Below are 19,646 nucleotides of genomic sequence, written 5' to 3'. Positions count from 1 at the left end.
TTCCAGTATCCTTCTTGACTTTATTAATCTTCCACCTTACACTAGAAATCTTCCTTAAATAAAACTGTGATTGCAGTTGTCCCTGGTTATCCCTGGGGGATTGGTTCCAGGCCCCTCCCCTTCCCATGGGTACAAAAATCCATGGATGCTTGAGTCCTCTATATAAAATGGTGTAGTATTTACATATACTCTCTACACATCCTTTCATATACTTTAAATCACCTCCAGATTATTTATAATACCTAAGGCAATGTAAATGCTGTGTAAAGAGTTGTTATACTCTATTTTTTATTTGTATTTTTTTATTACTGTGTTTTTTTTCCTTGAATATTTTTGATTTGGGGTTGGTTAAATCTGTGGATGTAGAAACCTCACATACAGAGAGCTGACTGTATATAGTTTTTCTAGTCATTGCATTTTTGGACTCTTTACCAGTCCTATAGAATAACGCCCAAATTCCTAGTGTAGAATGTGAAACCCAGTTATTACCTCATGACAGAGCTGCAGCCCTTACTTGGAAAAAGTAAATGAACTAACACAGATGAGCAGTCTTTCAAATAATGAGAATAGAAAAATGATATGGAAAGCTTTCTAGGTAAAAACAATAGGCATGTAACTTGTTTAAGACTTTTCCTTGATGTTTTCTGATAATTTTGTTCTTAGTTTAACACCATTTGAAAATTAAGCTAAATTATGTTTCAAAATAATTAAAATACAAACAATGAAATATATATAAGGTATTTGGATAAAAAGTAATACCCTATTTGTGTAAAGAATAATATAGGATTTAATTTTGCTTTTATTCATGCTTTGCCTAGAGAAAAAAGTTAAGTATTATAACCCTGGGAGATATGATAAAAATAATCAGAAGAAAGAAAACCACAGGGAAGAAGAGTTAGTCCCCCATTGAACAGCGACCCTGTTCTTATTGTTGAGTTTATTATTGTTCATCTGTTAGAGGACTTGAGATTTTACTAATTAAGGAGGCCATTCCTTTACAACACCAAAATATATTTCCAACATCACTTTCCTCTGCTCTTCTGAAATTCTAGTCAAGCTGAACTATTTGATCTTCTCTCTGTCCATCTGTGCACCCTTTTAATTTAAAAAGCAATTTAACTGGAATAGATCTCAACTTCAGTTCTGTATATCCTTAGTTGGGCTCATAAATCACCTTATAAGGATAACACCTGGAGGTCCTTCTCCCTTCTCCAAGAAGTACTCTTTTCTTCCTCTGAATTTCCATAACACGTTCTCTTACGGCACTTTTCACATTCTACTTTGTGTCAGCCATTACTACTCCTCTAAAGCCTGTTTAATTTAATATCTATAAAGAGTTTGAGATTGCATTAAAATGAATCTTTGAAGACAAATGGCTGCTTAACAAGTGTCCTGCAGAGGTATGGTATCCATATGAGATTATGACCGTTAATCTTGCCTTCTGCTTAAGTTTCAGATCTGGGATGAGATTTCTCTGGTCAGAAAGTTCCAGGAAAGGTTGTTTTCTGGATTTGCTGATGATTAAATTACCCATCTCTGAGTTCTAGTTTTGGTACAGGTTGAATATCCCTTATCTGAAAGTCTTGGGACCAGAAGTGTTTCAGATTTCAGGTTTTGGAATATTTGCCTATGCATAATGTTGTATCTTGGGGATACAGCCCAATATTCATTTATATTTCATATACACATAGCCTGAAGGTAATTTTATATAATATTTTAAATAATTTTATGCATGAAACAAAGTTTTGACTGTATTTTAACTGTGACCCATCTCATGTGGTCAAGTGTGGAATTTTCCATTTGCAGAGTCATGTTTATACTCAAGAAATTTTGAATTTTGGAGCATTTTGGATTTGGGATGCTCAACCTATACTTAGAGTTAAAAGAAGACTGAACTGCTATTTTTGAACTGAGTGATGGGACCCAGCCTTCTCTGAGGTCAAACAGCATATATTCAGGGCTCACAGGTCACTCACTCCTTTTGAACAGGTTTTCCCTGGGGAAAAAAATAGGCAAGTTGTGTTCAGTTACCCTGTGGGCTATCAACTATAGTTACCTCCTACACTAAAGAGACTTGCTTTTAAACCCATGAGTCACCATTTATCGTCACCGCTGCTGTGTAATCAAATCTAATAACTTGTTGCCTGGCAATAGTATGTATCCTAAATTCTGTGCCTTATAATTTATCAGAGACTTATACCAAGGTTATATTAGCAAACTTGACCCTATTTGAACCCCAGCAATTCAAGAGGGCTAATTGTGTCATCCTACTCAGCTTCTTAAGAGAATAACTCTGTAAATTTAGACATCTACAGTTATCAAGTTTATACAACTGCATTGAAACTGAGTTGGTACAGACCTTGTTAAGGTAATTTGTATTGACTGTCTAGAAGTCAGCTCTTAAAATATAGCTTAGCTCAGGGACCGTAACTTTTGACGTCTCTTGTTCATTTGCTTTTGACAACTCATTCCCAAATGAGTAGAAAAAGAAAAACAAACTCAATTTCTTCCACCATACTCTGACAGCATATTTCTGATACCAGATGTGTGGGGATTTCTCCCCACCAGCAAGCAAGCGAGCAAGCAAGCAAGCAAGCAAGCAATTCTGTAGTAGACATAAGCTAGGTGTCCTATAATTCAATTATTTCTTTTTCTTTTCTTTTTTTTTTTTGAGACAGAGTCTCACTTTGTTGCCCAGGCTGGAGTGCAGTGGCACGATCTCTGCCCACTGCAATCTCTGCCTCCTGGGTTCAAGCAATTCTTCCTCAACCTCCTGAGTAGTTGGGACTACAGGCACATGCCACCACGCCCAGCTAATTTTTGTATTTTTAGTAGAGACGGGGTTTCACCATGTTGGCCAGGCTGGTCTCAAACTCCTGACCTCAGGTGATCTGCCTGCCTCGTCCTCCCAAAGTGCTGGGATTACAGGCATAAGACACCATGCCCAGCCTAATTCCATTATTTCTGACACCATCTACCTGGAGATAGCGTCAGATCATACTGGTAAAGGATTCAGTCCCCCAAGACTGATCTCCACTTCTGATGCCAATAGCAAGCCTCAGGTTATTTTGCCTGTGCTTCTGATCAACCTGCTGTAAATCAGGGTTCCCACAGCCCCCTCCCTGGGTTCAAGTAATTTGCTAGAGCAGCTCACAGAACTCAGGGAAGCATGTTTACTGGTTTATTACAAAGAATATTTTAAAGGATACAAATCAACAGCCAGATGAGGAGATACAAAGGACAGGTCTGGAAGGGGCCTGAGTACAGGAGCTTCTGCCCCTGTGGAGTTGGAGTATACCACCCTCCTTGCTTGTGGACATGTTCTTGTTCACTTTCCTGGAAGCCCCCATGTGTTTGGCTGTTCACAAGCTCCTCAGACCCAGTCCTTTCTGGATTTTTATAGGAGCTTCATTTTATAGGCACAATTGAGTAAATCATTGGCCATTGGTGAGCAATTTAAGCTTTAGTCCCTCTCCTCTCTCTGGAGGTTGGGGAGTGGGGCTGAAAACCCCCATCCTCTAATCCTGTCTTGGTCTTTCAAGTGACTAGCCTCCCTCCTGAAGCTACCTAGGAGCTGCCAGCTGTCAGTCAACTCATTAGCATACAAAAAGACACTTTGGAGATCCTCAGGAGTTTAGGAGTTGTATGCTAGGAAACAGGGACTGGACTAAAACCAAATATGCATTTCACAATATCACACCAAGTCTGACTTCCTACCAACTATTAGTAGTCATGGAACTACTCGTCTGCTTGTCTTCTGCTTTCTTCGTATTGATTTATGTAATTTCATTGAGGTGTGTATTTATCTGGTGCTGGGCCAGGACATGATGGGAAGATTCGGGAACTAATCTGAGAACCTATCATTTGACCTGTAACTCTTAATTCGAAATAGCTAAATGAATGTATGATATACTGAAATTATTGAAAGACCCTGGATCAAGGTAGAAGACAGTGGAGCAGTGTGTGGTGCCATTCTGAAAGGAGAAATCTCTGTTTGTCTTGACTATTAATCATAGAATCAGGGAGTGGACTTTGGTAGAATACACAGATTTTTCTCCCTTTTTTTTGTTTTCTTTCTTTTTTATTTTAAACTAGAAGCTTTTAGAGTGTGTTTGTATGCTGCGAATGATATGGGCAAGAAGAATATGTTTATGAAATTTAATTTTGTTTGCATGTCTAAGTGTTTGAAAGCTCAATTCATTATCTTATTATTATTATTATCATTATACTTTAAGTTCTGGGGTACATGTGCCGAATGTGCAGTTTTGTTACATAGCTATACATGTACCATGGTGCTTCACTGCACCCATCAGCCCGTCACCTACATTAGATATTTCTCCTAATGCTATCCCTCCTCTAGTCCCCCACACCCAACAGGCCCCGGTGTGTGATGTTCCCCTCCCTGTGTCCATGTGTTCTCATTGTTCAACTCCCACTTATGAGTGAGAACATGTGGTGTTTGGTTTTCTGTTCTTATGATAGTTTGCTGAGAATGATGGTTTCCAGCTTCATCCATGTCCCTGCAAAGGACATGAACTCTTCCTTTTTTATGGCTGCATAGTATTCCATGGTGTGTATGTGCCACATTTTCTTTATCCAGTCTATCATTGATGGACACTTCGTTTGGTTCCAAGTCATTGCTATTGTGAATAGTGCCGCAATAAATATACATGTGCATGTGTTTTTATACTAGAATGCTTCATAATCCTTTGGGTGTATACCCAGTAATGGGATTGCTGGGTCAAATGGTGTTTCTTGTTCTAGATCCTTGAAGAATCGCCACACTGTCTTCCACAATGGTTGAACTAATTTACACTCCCACCAACAGTGTAAAAGTATTCTTATTTCTCCACATCCTCTGCAGCATCTGTTGTTTCCTGACTTTTTAATGATCGCCATTCTAACTGGCATGAGATGGCATTTCATTGTGGTTTTGATTTGCATTTCTGTAAGGACCAGTGATAATGAGCATTTTTTCATATGTTTGTTGGCTGCATAAATGTCTTCTTTTGAGAAGTGTCTGTTCATATCCTTTGCCCACTTTTAGATGGGGTTGTATTTTTCTTGTAAATTTGTTTAAGTTCTTTGTAGATTCTGGATATTAGCCCTTTGTCAGATGGATAGAGTGCAAAAATTTTCTCCTATTCTGTAGGTTGCCTGTTCACTCTGATGGATGGTAGTTTCTTTTGCTGTGCAGAAGCTCTTTAATTAGATCGCATTGGTCAATGTTGGCTTTTGTTGCCATTGCTTTTGGTGTTTTAGACATGAAGTCTTTGCCCATGCCTATGTCCTGAATGGTATTGCCTAGGTTTTCTTCTAAGATTTTTGTGGTTTTAGGTCTTATGTTTAAGTCTTTAATCCATCTTCAGTTAATTTTTGTATAAGGTGTAAGAAAGGGGTCCAGTTTCAGTTTTCTGCATATGGCTAGCCAGTTTTCCCAACACCATTTATTAAATAGAGAATCCTTTCCCCATTGCTTGTCATGTCAGGTTTGTCAAAGATCAGATGGTTGTAGATGTGTGGTGTTATTTCTGAGGCCTCTGTTCTATTCCATTGGTCTATATATCGGTTTGGTACTAGTACCAGAGGAAAGAACAGGCAGTAATGATTGCTGTTCTGCAGCCTCTCCTGGTGACACCCAGGCAAACAGGGTGTTTTGGTTACTGTAGCCTTGCAGTATAGTTTGAAGTCAGGTAGTGTGATGCCTCCAGCTTTGTTCTTTTGGCTTAGGATTGTCTTGGCTATGAGGGATCTTTTTTGGTTCCGTATGAAATTTAAAGTAGTTTTTTCTAATTCTGTGAAGAAAGTCAATGGTAGCTTGATGGGGATAGCACTGAATCTATATATTACTTTGGGCAGTATGGCCATTTTTGTGATATTGATTCTTCCTATCCATGAGCATGGAATGTTTTTTCATTTGTTTGTGTCCTCTCTTATTTCCTTGAGCAGTAGTTTGTAGTTCTCCTTGAAGAGGTCCTTCACAACCCTTGTAAGTTGGATTCCTAGGTATTTTATTCTCTTTATAACAAGTGTGAATGGGAGTTCACTCATGATTTGGCTCTCTTGTTTGTCTGTTTTTGTTGTATAGGAATGCTTGTGATTTTTGCATATTGATTTTGTATCCTGAGACTTTTCTGAAGTTGCTTATCAGCTTAAGGAGATTTGGGGCTGAGACAATAGGGTTTTATAAATATTGAATCATGTCATCTGCAAACAGAGACAATTTGACTTCCTCTCTTCCTAATTGAATACCGCTTATTTCTTTCTCTTGCCCGACTGCCCTGACCAGAACTTCCAATACCATGATGAATAGGAGTGATGAGAGAGGGCATCCTTGTCTTGTGCTAATTTTCAGAAGGAATGCTTCCAGTTTTTGCCCATTCAGTATGATATTGCTTATTGGTTTGTCATAAATAGCTCTTATTATTTTGAGATACATTCCGTTGATACCTAGTTCATTGAGAGTTTTTAGCACGAAGGGGTGATGAATTTTGTCAAAGGCCTTTTGTGCATCTATTGAGATAATCATGCGGTTTTTGTCATTGGTTTTGTTTATGTGATGGATTACGTTTATTGATTTGCGTATGTTGAACCAGCCTTGCATCGCAGGGATGAAGCCTACTTGATCATGGTGGGTAAGCTTTTTGATGTGCTGCTGGATTGTTTGCCAGTATTTTATTGAGGATTTTCATATCGATGTTCACCAGGATTATTGGCCTGAAATTTTCTTTTTTTGTTGTGTCTCTTCAAGGTTTTGGTATCAGGATGATGTCGGCCTCATAAAATGAGTTAGGGAAGATTTCCTCTTTTTCTACTGAGTGGAATAGTTTCAGAACGAATGGTACTAGCTCCTCTTTGTACCTGTGGTAGAATTCAGCTGTGAATCTGTCTGGTCCTGGACTTTTTTTGGTTAGTAGGCTATTAATTACTGCCTCCATTTCAGAACTTGTTATTGGTCGATTCAGGGATTCGACTTCTTCCTGGTTTAGACTTGGGAGGGTGTGTGTGTCCAGGAATTTATCCATTTCTTCTAGATTTTTTAGTTTATTTGTGTAGAGATGTTTATAGTATTCTCTGATGGTAGTTTGTATTTCTGTGGGATCAGTGGTGATATCCTCTATATCATTTTTTATTGTGTCTATTTGATTCTTTTCTTATTCTTCCTTATTAGCCTGGCTAGTGCTCAATATATTTTGTTGATCTTTTGAAAAAAACAGCTCCTGAATTCATTGATTTTTTGAAGGGTTTTTCGTGTCTCTATCTCCTTCAGTTCTGTTCTGATCTTAGTTATTTCTTGCCTTCTGCTAGCTTTTGAATGTGTTTGCTCTTGCTTCTCAAGTTCTTTTAATTGTGATGTTAGGGTGTCCATTTTAGATCTTTCCTGCTTTCTCTTATGAGCATTTAGTCCTATAAATTTCCTTTTACGCACTGCTTTAAATGTGTCCCAGAGATTCTGGTATGTTTTGTCTTTGTTCTCATTGGTTTCATAGAACATCTTTATTTCTGCCTTCATTTCGTTATTTACCCAGTAGTCATTTAGGAGCAGGTTGTTCAGTTTCCATGTAGTCGTGCGGTTTTGAGTGAGTTTCCTAATCCTGAGTTCTAATTTGATTGCACTGTGGTCTGAGAGACTGTTATGATTTCTGTTCTTTTGCCTTTGCTGAGGAGTGTTTTACTTCCAATTATGTGGTCAATCTTAGAATAAGTGCAGTGAGGTGCTGAGAAGAATGTATATTCTGTTAATTTGGGGTGGAGAGTTCTGTAGATGTCTATTAGGTCCACTTGGTCCAGAGCTGAGTTCAAGTCCTGAATATCCTTGTTTATTTTCTGTCTTGTTGATCTGTCTAATATTGACAGTGGGGTGTTAAAGTCTCCCACTATTATTGTGTGGGAGTCTAAGTCTCTTTGTAGGTCTCTAAGAACTTGCTTTATGAATCTGGGTGCTCTTATATTGGGTACATATATATTTAGGATGGTTAGCTCTTTTGCATTTATCCGTGTACCATTATGTAATGCCTTTGTTTGTCTCTTTTAATCTTTGTTGGTTTAAAGTCTGTTTTATCAGAGATTAGGATTGCAACTCCTGCCTTTTTTTTTTTTTGCTTTCCATTTGCTTGGTAAATATTCCTCCATTGCTTTATTTTGAGCCTGATGTGTCTTTACAGGTGAGATGGGTCTCCTGAATACAGCACACTGATGGGTCTTGACTCTTTATCCAGTTTGTCAGTCTGTGTATTTTAATTGAGGCATTTAGCCCATTTACATTTAAGGTTAATATGTGTGAATTTGATGCTGTCATTATGATGCTAGCTGGTTGTTTTGCCCTTTAGTTGATGCAGTTTCTTAGTAGTGTCAATGGTCTTTACAATTTGGTATGTTTTTGCAGTGGCTGGTACTGGTTGTTCCTTTCCATGTTTAGTGCTTCCTTCAGGAGCTCTTGTAAGGCAGGCCTGGTGGTGACAGAATCTCTCAGCATTTGCTTGTCTGTAAAGGATTTTATTTCTCCTTCACTTATGAAGCTTAGTTTGGCTGGATATGAAATTCTGGGTTGAAAATTCTTTTCTTTTGGAGGATCACGAGGTCAGGAGTTCAAGTCCAGCCTGACCAACATGGTGAAACCCCGTCTCTAATAAACATACAAAAGTTAGCTGGGCGTGGTGGTGCGCACCTGTAATCGCAACTACTCAGGAGGCTGAGGCAGGAGAATTGCTTGAACCTGGGAGGCGGAGGTGGCAGTGAGCTGAGATTGCACCACTGCATTCCAGCCTGGGTGACAGAGAGAGACTCCATCTCAGAAAAGAATATTGGCCCTCATTCTATTCTGTCTTGTAGGGTTACTGCCGAGAGAGATCCGCTGTTAGTCTGATGAGCTTCCCTTTGTGAGTAACCTGAGCTTTCTCTCTGGCTGCCCTTAACATTTTTTCCTTCATTTCAACTTCAGTGAATCTGACAATTATGTGGCTTGGGGTTGCTCTTCTCAAGGAGTATCATTGTGGTATTCTCTGTATTTCCTGAATTTGAATGTTGGCCTGTCTTGTTAGGTTGGGGACGTTCTCTTGGATAATATCCTGAAGAGTGTTTTCCAACTTGGCTCCATTCCCCCTTTCACTTTCAGGTACACCAATCAAACACAGATTTGGTATTTTCACATAGTCCCATATTTCTTGGAGGCTTTGTTCATTCCTTTTTATTCTTTTTTCTCTAATCTTGCTTTATTTCATCAAGTTGATCTTCAATCTCTGATATCCTTTCTTCCGCTTGATCAGTTAGGCTATTGATACTTGTGTATGCCTCACGAAGTTCTCATGATGTGTGTTTCAGCTCCATCAGGTCATTTATTTTCTTCTCTATACTGATTATTCTAGTTAGCAATTCGTCTGACCTTTTTTCAAGGTTCTTAGCTTCCTTGCATTGGGTTAGAACATGCTCCTTTAGCTCGGATTAGTTTGTTATTACCCACCTTCTGAAGCCTACTTCTGTCAGTTCATCAAACTCATTCTCTGTCCAGTTTTATTCCCCTGCTGGTGAGGAGTTGTGATTATTTGGAGAAGAGGTGTTGTGTTTTTTGGAATTTTCAGCCTTTTTGTGCTGGTTTCTCCCCATCTTTGTGGATTTATCTACCTTTGGTCTTTGATGTTCGTGACCTTCGGATGGGGTCTTTGAGTGGACATGCTATTCCTTTCTGTTGTTAGTTTTCCTTCTAACAGTCAGGCCCCTTTGCTTCCGGTCTGCTGCAGTTTGCTGGAGGTCCACTCCAGACCCTGTTTACCTGGGTGTCACCAGGAGAGGCTGCAGAGCAGCAATCATTACTGCCTGTTCTTTCTTCTGGAAGCTTTGTCCCAGAGGGACACCTGCCAGATGCCAACCAGAGCTCTTCTGTATGGGGTGTCTGTCGGCCCCTACTGGGAGGTGTCTTCCAGTCAGGATACATGGGGATCAGGGACCCACTTGAGGAGGCAGTCTGACCCTTAGCAGAGTTTGAACACTGTGCTGGGGAGGTCCACTACTCTCTTCAGAGCCATTAGGCAGGGATGGTTAAGTCTGCTGAAGCTGCACCTGTAGCCATCCCTTCCCCCAGGTGCTCTATCCCAGGGAGACTGGAGTTTTATCTATAAGTCCCTGACTGGGGCTGCTGCCTTTTTTTCAGAGATGCCCTGCCCAGAGAGGAGAAATCTGGCAGTCTGGCCTCAGTGGCCTTGCTGAGCTGCAGTGTGGTCCACCCAGTTCAAACTTTTGGGCTGCTTTGTTTACACTGTGAGGGTAAAATGCCTACTCAAGCCTCAGCAATGGCAGATGCCCCTCCTCCCACCAAGCTTGAGCATCCCAGGTGGATCTCAGACAGCTGCTGTGCTGGCAGTGAGAATTTCAAGCCAGTGGATCTTAGTTTACTGGGCTCTGTGGGGGTGAGATCTGCAGAGCCAGACCACTTGGCTCCCTGGCTTTAGCCCCCTTTCCGGGGGAGTATAGGGTTCTGTCTTGCTGGCGTTCCAGGCGCCCCTGTGGTATGGAAAAAACAATATAACAACAACAAAAAAACTCTTGCAGATAGTTTGGTGTCTGCCTAAATGGCCGCCCAGTTTTTTGCTTGAAACCCAGGGCCCTGGTGGGGTAGGCACCAGAGGCAATCTCTTGGTCTGTGGATTGCGAAGACTGTGGAAAAAGCATAGTATCTGGGCTGGAATGCACTGTTCCTCACGGCACAGTCCCTCACAGCTTCCCTTGGATAGGGGAGAAAATTCCCCAACCTCTTGCCCTTCCCAAGTGAGGTGATGCCCCACCCTGCTTTGGCTCGCTGTCTTTGAGCTGCATCCACTGTTCAACCAGTCCCAGTGAGATGAACCGGGTACCTCAGTTGGAAATGCAGAAATCACCCACCTTCTGCGTCAATCTTGCTGAGAGCTGCAGACTGGAGCTCTTTCTATTCAACCATCTTGCCTGGGAACACACAGATTTTTCTATTTGAATGTTGCCCTGGGTGGTACTGTTACTCTTCTTTTCCAGTCTTTGCCACTCCACATGTAGGAAATTGCCAGTATGAAATAATCAAAAGGATAAGAATCCAGCTTAAAAGAGTTTATTCAAACACAGAGCTGTGGATGCCCATCCAGGAAACACAGACTCCAAGGAAATAGGGTCAGCGCTTCAAAGTTGAAAAGTTAAGATCATATTTGTATAGGCAGAAAACAAAGATATTTAGCAGAATAACATTTTCCACACAAAGTTGGCTTCTGAGTTACAGCAATTTGATTAGTTACAGCTTGTTTGATTTCTTTTTCCAATTTAAAAGAATATATTTAACATTCCTTCTTAGAAAATGTGTCTTTGTGTAAGAGAAGAAAAAGGGAAGTTAATCTATAATGAAGATCAACAGTAAAGAGGGAAGGAGTCTTCTCTGACATCCTTTAGTTATTTGCAGCATTTAGCAAAGCAATGTAAGTTAGGGGGAAAAGAAAGGCTAATCTGTAATCAGGGAAATCAAGGTTATGTCTGCCTAGGTTACAGCTGCCTGTTAGTGACTGAGGTCCCAAAATCACATTCCTTTAAGGCTCAGAATAAAAGTTCCAAAAGTTTGTTTTGAATTACTTATTTTCACACAATGAAAATGTGAAGAATGACTGAGCATTGACAGGGAGATGAGTTCATTGGGTGGTATTATTTGCTTACTGCTTGTTTTTTGCCTATACTAATAAAAGTTGTCAATACCTGTGAGGATAGGGAACAGAAAAAAATGAAAAACTATACTTTAGTCCAGTAGTTCTCAGTGAGGTCACTGGATCAGAAACTCCATCATATAAGAACTTGTTAGAAGTGTGGATTATCTGGCCCCACCCAAGACTTAGTGAATCAGAAACCTTGGGGATGAGACCAGCAGCCTATATTTTAAGAAACCTTCAAAGTAATTGTGATAACCTACTTTAGCCCAGGGATCGTCAGTCTACAGCCTATGGACCTAATCTGGTCTATAACCTGTTTTTTTGTAAGTAAAATTTTATTGAAACAAAATACCCATTTGTTTATTTTAGTTTATGGATGCTTTTATGCTACATCGGCAGAGTTGAGTAGCTGCAATAGAGAACATATAGCCAAAAGTATTTACCATCTGGTTCTTTACAGAAAAAGTTTGCTGACTCCTGCTTTAGGCCTTAGGCACTAGAGGCCCAAACTCTGAATTTATGAGAATATATTTGCTAATTAAATTGAGAACCATGAGGAAAAAATATGAAACTTTTCCTGGTTTTTAAAAATTTTAACCTGTTATTTTTCCCTTTTAGTCAAGGATGCTATCTGAATGGGCCTTTTAATTCAAATCTACTGACTATCCCGAAGCAAAGGTCATCTTCTGTATCACTGACTCACCATGTAGGTCTCAGAAGAGCTGGTAAGAAATCATTCTTTATGACTCAAATATGGGGGTTCTCAAAGTATATGGTAGTGTAAACACTTTTCATCACACTTTTATAACTAATTTTGAATACAATTTCATGTGTTATAAGTTAACATGACTTAGCAGTTTGGGTTGGCTATTAATTGACCGTTTGCTAATTCTTTCTGTAAACAGTTTTAGAACATCTACTCTGTACCAGGTACTTTGCTAAGCAGTAGGGATTCAGAGATAAAATATATAACTATTTAACCTGAATGGTTGCAGACCCAGGACAAGGGAAAATCTTCAAGAAAGAGTATTTTTTTTTTCGTAGAATGATAATTATGGAGAAAAAAATTTTAGTATTAGAATAGAAAAAACCATGACTTCATCCTGGAAAAACATTATCATAGGAATTTTTTTTAATTAAAAGATTATAGAATGATTAAAAACTCTTGGATGCAAGATATTTTAATAAATACAACACAGGAATAGCAAAGCAATACTGATATTCTGCTTTTAAAGTACATTATGGCTGATATTACATAGGTACAATTTTGTGATTGGGATATACAATTACAAAATTCTTTTATACACAGTAACCTATAAAGCATGTGAAGAGATCGGAAAATATTGTTGATAATCAAAAAAAGTAGGCACTAGAAAAAGATCTACATATGATATTGATGCTGTATTTTACAATCTTTAAAATAACAGTGATGTTTAAAAGGAAATAGAAAGAATAATGGCCAAAATGAATGGATACTTCGAATAGAGAACTAGAACACATAGAAAAGAAATGGACTGTCTAGAACTGAGAAATGCACTTGATTAAATTAAAAGCTTATTCAATGGTTTAAGAATGGATTGGATACAACAGAATACAAAAGTAGTGAACTTGAAGACAGAGAAACAGAAAATACCCAAACTGAAGCACAGAGAAGGAAAAATACATGAATAACAGAACAAAGTTTAAGAGACATATGGGACACAGAAGTTCTAAAATATGTGTGACTGAAGTTCCAGAAGGAAAGGAGAGAAACGAAAGGACAGAATAATTTCACAAAACTAATAAAAGAAAGCAAACAACAAATTCATAAAGTGCAGTGAGCCCCAAGCAGGATAAATACAAGAAAATCACAGCTAGATGTATGAATCAAGCTTCCAAATTATAAAGAAAAAAGTTTCAAAAGCAACCAAGCAAGGTTGTTTTTATTTTTGAAGGAGCAACAATACTAATACTGACAGTGACTTGTTAACAGCAACTGTGAACTCCAAAGACAATGGAATGGCATATTTGAAAAAGTGTGGAAAGAATAAAACTTGAGAACATAGAATTCTCTATCCAATGAAGAAATATTCTTGAAAAATTAACTTGGAATAAAAATTTTTTTTAGTATCCTCACTCCCCTGCAACAGTAACTGTGGTGATGGGTATGTTAATTAATTTGATTGTCATAACCATTTCACAGTAAAAATGTAAATCAAGTCATTATGTTGTACACCTTGAATACATGCAGTTTTTGTCAGTTATACCTCAGTAAATCTGGAAAAAATCTTTTAGTAAATCAGATGAGAAGTAGAAAAATGTACATTTTTTTCAAACAAACAAAAGCTGAAAGAATTTGTAGGTGGCAGACCTGTGCTACTAAGATTCAGTAAAGGAAGTTTCTTAGGCAGGAGGAAAATTATCCAGATTGAAGCATGGAACTGTAAGAACAAACCAAAAGCACTGGTAAGGCTAAATAGATGGGTGAGGATTAAAAAATGTTGATGGGTCAAAAAGTGGGCAAAGGATATGAATAGACACTTCTCAAAAGAAGACATTTATGCAGCCAACAGACATATGAAAAAATGCTCATTATCACTGATCATCAGAGAAATGCAAATCAAAACCACAATGAGATAACATCTCACGCCAGTTAGAATGGCGATCACTAAAAAGTCAGGAAACAACAGATGCTGGAGAGGATGTGGAGAAATAGGAAGGCTTTTACACTGTTGGTGGGACTGCAAATTAGTTCAACCATTGTGGAAGACAGTGTGGCGATTCCTCAAGATCTAGAACAAGAAATACCATTTGACCCAGCAATCCCATTACTGGGTATATACCCAAAGGATTGTAAATCATGCGGCTGGGCGCGGTGGTGCACGCCTGTAATCCCAGCACTTTGGGAGGCCAAGGCAGGCGGATCACGAGGTCAGGAGATGGAGACCACGGTGAAACCCCGTCTCTACTAAAAATAAAAAAATAAAAAAATTAGCTGGGTGTGGTGGCGGGTGCCTGTAGTTGCAGCTACTCAGGAGGCTGAGGCAGGAGAATGGCATGAACCCGGAAGGCAGAGCTTGCAGTGAGCCGAGATTGCGCCACTGCACTCCAGCCTGGGCGACAGAGCGAGACTGTCTCAAAAAAAAAAAAAAAAAAATCATGCTACTATAAAGACACATGCACACGTATGTTTATTGTGGCACTGTTCACAATAGCAAAGACTTGGAGCCAACCCAAATGTCCATCAGTAATAGACTGGATAAAGAAAATGTGGCACATATACACCATGGAATACTATGCAGCCATAAAAAAGGATGAGTTCATGTCCTTTGCAGGGACGTGGATGAAGCTGGAAACCATCATTCTCAGCAGACCATCACAAGAACAGAAAACTAAACACCGCATCTTCTCACTCATAAGTGGGAGTTGAACAATGAGAACACATGGACACAGGGAGGGGAACATCACACACTGAGACCAATCTGAGGGTGGGGGGCTGGGGGAGGGATAGTGTTAGGAGAAATACCTAATGTATATGACGAGTTGATGCATGCAGCAAACCACCATGGCACATGTATACCTATGTAGCAAACCTGCACGTTGTGCACATGTACCCTAGAACTTAAAGTATAATAATAATAATAAAAAAATTGATGGATAAACACAATAATAACTTTCTTTTAGCATTTATGAAATATGTAAAAGTCAAATATATGATAACAATAGCGTAAAGGGTAGTCAAGGGGTAAATGGAATTAAATTTGTTGTAAGGTACTAGCAATGCTTGAAAAACAGTAAAAATTTCTAATTTAAGAGAAGCTAATATTCAAAGATGAACATTGTAATATCCAGGGGGCCAATTAAAAGACCAGTAGAACAAGATATAACTAAAAAGCTTATAAGGAGGTAAAATGGCATGATTAAAAAAAGCTTGAATAATTCAAAAGAATCTGAGAAAAGAAAAGCAAAAATAGAAGAAACACACAAAAAATAAATAGCAGCATGGTGGATTAAACACACTTTATTACATTAAATATACACCTTTGGGGTAGAGGAAGGGATCTGACTGGAGTTGTCAGTATATTATCTGAAATGTCAAGTTTTCAACAAAAATTGGACTTTATGCTCCAATTAAAAGACAAAGATTAGGCTGGGCACTGTGACTCACACTTGTAATCCCAGCACTTTGGGAGGCTCAGGTGGGTGGATCACCTGAGGTCAGGAGTTTGAGACCAGCCTGGCCAACATGGTGAAACCCCATCTCTACAAAATTCAAAAATACAAAATACAAAAATTAGCCAGACGTGGTGGTGGGCGCCTGTAATCCGAGCTACTCGGGAGGTTGAGGCATGAGAATCGTTTGAACCTGGGAGACAGAGATTGCGGTGAACCAAGATTGTGCCACTGCACTTGAGCCTGGACGACAAAGCGAGACTTCGTCTCAAAAAAAAAAAAAAAGTAATCTTCTGACTGCTCATTGGTTGATGTCCAAATTATACTGATCCCCCCAGGGATGACTTCTAGGAAACCATGCTTAAAAATATAATCAAAAACTTAAGAGAAAAAGCTAACAGAGAACTAAGTAACTACACATTGCAAGAGAAACAGAATCTGCACAATTAGATCAGGTAAGTCACTAAACAAATAATCAGAAAGAAGAAAACACAAAACCAGCAACATAGTAAACCTTTGGTGTTGGAGGGATCTGATATCAAAGCTGTTACAGTATTTTATGTAAAATGTACAATTTTCAAGAAAAATATATGAAACATGCAAAGATACAAGAAATTTTTGACATGTACCCAAGGAAAACATAACCAATAGAAATTATCCCTGAAGTGGATTGGATTTTAGACTTAGTATAAAACAAAATTGTAACATTGTTTTAATAATTATAAAGTAAGGCTACTTTTACTCAATATTGGATTAGAGGTTCTAGCCAGGGCAATTAGGTAAGAAGGAATAAAAGGAAAAAGTAAAACTGTATTTGCAGATGGCATGAGCTTGTATATATAAAATCCTAAGAAATTCACTGAAACCTATTATCACCAATAAAGAAGTTTATCAATGTGGCAGGATATACAAAATCAGTTTTATTTCTATATGCTAACATTAAGGAATCCAAAACTCAAGTTACAAAACGATTTCCGTTTACAGTTAGCATTAAAAAAATCTTTGAAATAAATTTAGCAAAATAGTACAAGACTTTTACAATGAAAACTATAAAATATTGTTGAAATTAAAGAAGACCTAAATATATTGGAAGACATTCCATGTTTAAGGATCAGAAGACTTAATATTATTAAGATGGCAATATTCTTTGAATTGCACTAGATTTGATACAATCTTTATCAAAATTTCAGCTTTGCCAAAATTGACAGTCTGATGCTAAAATTTGTATAGAAACGCAAGAGTCCCAGAATAGCCAAAACAGTTCTTTAATAAAAAAGAAGAAAAAGTATGAGGACTCCCACTTTCAAATTTTAAAACTTACTACCAGGCTACAGTAATTTGGATAGTATGGTACTGGCATAGAGATATTTCTATTCAATGAAATTCAGTTTGGCAGTTTCTCAAATTTTAAACATGAAGTTACCATATGACCCAGAAATTCTACTTCTTGATATATATCCAAGAGAAGTGAAACCGTAGGTCCACACAAAAACTTGTGCATAAATGTGTATAGCAGCATTATTCATAATAGCCAAAATTAGAAACAACCTAAATGTCTATCAATAAATGGTTAAACAAAACATGGCTTAACCATACAGTAGAATATTTTTTGTCACAAAAGTGAAATGGAGTAGTATTCATATGCCATGAATGAACCTTGAAAACATTATGCTAAGTTAAATAAGGCAGTCACAAAAGACCACAGACTGTACAAATCTACTCATATAAAATGTCTAAAATGGACAGATCTATAGATAAAGTATATTAGTGGTTGCTATGGTTTTAATGCTTGTGTACCTCCAAAATTCACATGTTGAAACCTAATCCCCAGTGAAACAGTATTAAGAGATGGGGCCTTTTGGAGATGAGTAAGCATGAGGTTGGAACCTTTGTGAATGAGATTAGTGCTCTTATAAAAGAGGCCTGAGGGAGCTAGCTATCCTGTCAGCCATGTGAGGATACAGTGAAAAAAGTACCATCTGTGAGGCAGAAACTGAGTCCTCATCAGACATCAAGTCTGCTGGCACCTTGGTCTTGGACTTCCCAGCCTCCAAAAACTGTGAGCAGCCAAGTTCTATTGTTTACAAATTACCCAGACTAAAGTATTTTTTTATAGCAGCTTGAATGAACTAAGACAGTGGTCACCTGTGACTATGGGTAGGAGGGACAGGAATAGGGAATGACTGCTAATGGATCTACGGTTTCTTTTTGAGTTTATGGAAATATTCCAGAATTAGGTAGTGGTGATAGCTGCACAACTCTGTGGATTTCTAAAATTCACTGAATTGTACAATTTAAAATAGTAAACTTTATGGTATGTGAATGATATCTTAAAAGGCTGTTTAAAAAACACGTAAGCATGTTCTGTCACCACAGTGGAATTAGATTTAAAAACATCTATCAATAGATCTGCAGAAAATCCTCAAATTATAAATAACCTATGGGTCAAAGAAGAAAAAACAATGAAAATTAGAAAATATTTTGAGCTGAATAATAATGAAAGTAGGACTTACTAAAATGTGGGAAGAAACTAAAGCAGTGCTTTCTTGGGAAATTTATAGCAAAAAAAGAGAAAAATTAAAAATCAATTAAGCTTACATTTTAAGAAGCTATAAGTTTAACAGCAAAGTAAACCAAAAGAAAGAAGAAAACATGACACTGATACAAAAAGATTACACTGATACAAAAATGATAAAAAATCTGAAGAGTCATATATCTTCTAACGAAATTAAACCTGTAGTTAAAAACCTTCCTACAAATAAAATTGTAGGTCCAGATGACTTTACTGGTAAATTCTTCCCAATATTTAATGAAAATGTTGTTATGAAAGATTATATCCAATGCCTTAGTTTTCTATAGCTGCTTGCTGTAAACTGCATATTCATATCTCTTCACTTACACCCCAATTCATGTGTTGAAACCTAATCCTCAGTGTGATGGTATTTGGAGCTGGGGCCTTTGGAAGGTGATTAGGTCATGTGAGTGGACTCTCCATGAATGGGATGAGTGCCTTATAAAAGAGACCTCAAAGAGCTCTCTAATCCCTTCTACCATGTGAGGACACGAGAAGATGGCCGTCTGTGAACCAGGAAGTAGGCCATCATCAAACACCACATCTGCCAGTGCCTTGATCTTGCACTTCCCAGCCTCCAGAACTGTGAGAAATAAATTTCTCTTATTTATAAAATACCTAGTCTATGGTATTTTGTTATAGCAATCCAAATGGACTAAGACACTACTGTATCAAATTCCCATATGCTTAGTGACTTAAATAGCACAAATTTATTCTTATAATTCTGGAGGTCAGAAGTTTAAAATTGATCTCATTGGGCCCAAAGCAAGGTGTCAGCAGGGCTGTGTTTCTTCTGGAGGCTTTAGGGGGTAATCCATTTTGTTTGCGTTTTCCAGTTTCCAGAGGCCTTCCTAGAGCTTGACTGCCTGGATTCCTGGCCCATGGCCCCATTACTCCATCTTCATTGCCAGCAATGTCAGTCTGAATCCTGATGCTGCCATCTCTCTGGCTCTTTTATGTCTGCCTCTCTCTTTTACTTAGGCATAGGACTCAGCCGTGTGTGACTCTTGTAATGACGAGAACCCTTGTCATTACATTGAGCACAACTATATAATCCAGGATAATCTGCCCATCTCAAGGTTAGCTGATCAGCAGCCTTAAGGCCATTTGCAATTTAAATATCCCTTTACCATGCAATCTAACATATAGGTTCTGTGGTTTAGGATATGGGCATCTTTGGGGGTGATTATTCTGCTTACCACAGCCAATCTTACACAACTCTTTCACTGAAAAGGGAAGGAGGAAACACCGGTTTCTTATGAGGCCAG

At 38.4% G+C, this 19,646-nt stretch overlaps 1 protein-coding gene across 3 annotated transcripts in view; it reads left to right on the top strand.

The window, feature by feature from the left end:
* PDE3B (phosphodiesterase 3B) overlaps nucleotides 1–19,646 on the top strand; it is a 221,748-nt gene that overhangs the window by 148,996 nt on the left and 53,106 nt on the right. For all 3 annotated transcript variants that reach the window (XM_054441644.2, XM_063671133.1, XM_054441643.2), the window contains one exon: nucleotides 12,273–12,379. In XM_054441644.2, the coding sequence (XP_054297619.2) occupies nucleotides 12,273–12,379 (107 nt within the window). The remainder of the gene's footprint in view (nucleotides 1–12,272; nucleotides 12,380–19,646) is intronic.

The sequence above is a fragment of the Pongo pygmaeus genome, chromosome 9 (genome assembly GCF_028885625.2).
Source record: "Pongo pygmaeus isolate AG05252 chromosome 9, NHGRI_mPonPyg2-v2.0_pri, whole genome shotgun sequence".
NCBI lineage: Eukaryota > Metazoa > Chordata > Mammalia > Primates > Hominidae > Pongo > Pongo pygmaeus.
The sequence above is the reverse complement of the archived record's forward strand: the minus strand, read 5'-3'. Positions and strand labels throughout refer to the sequence as shown.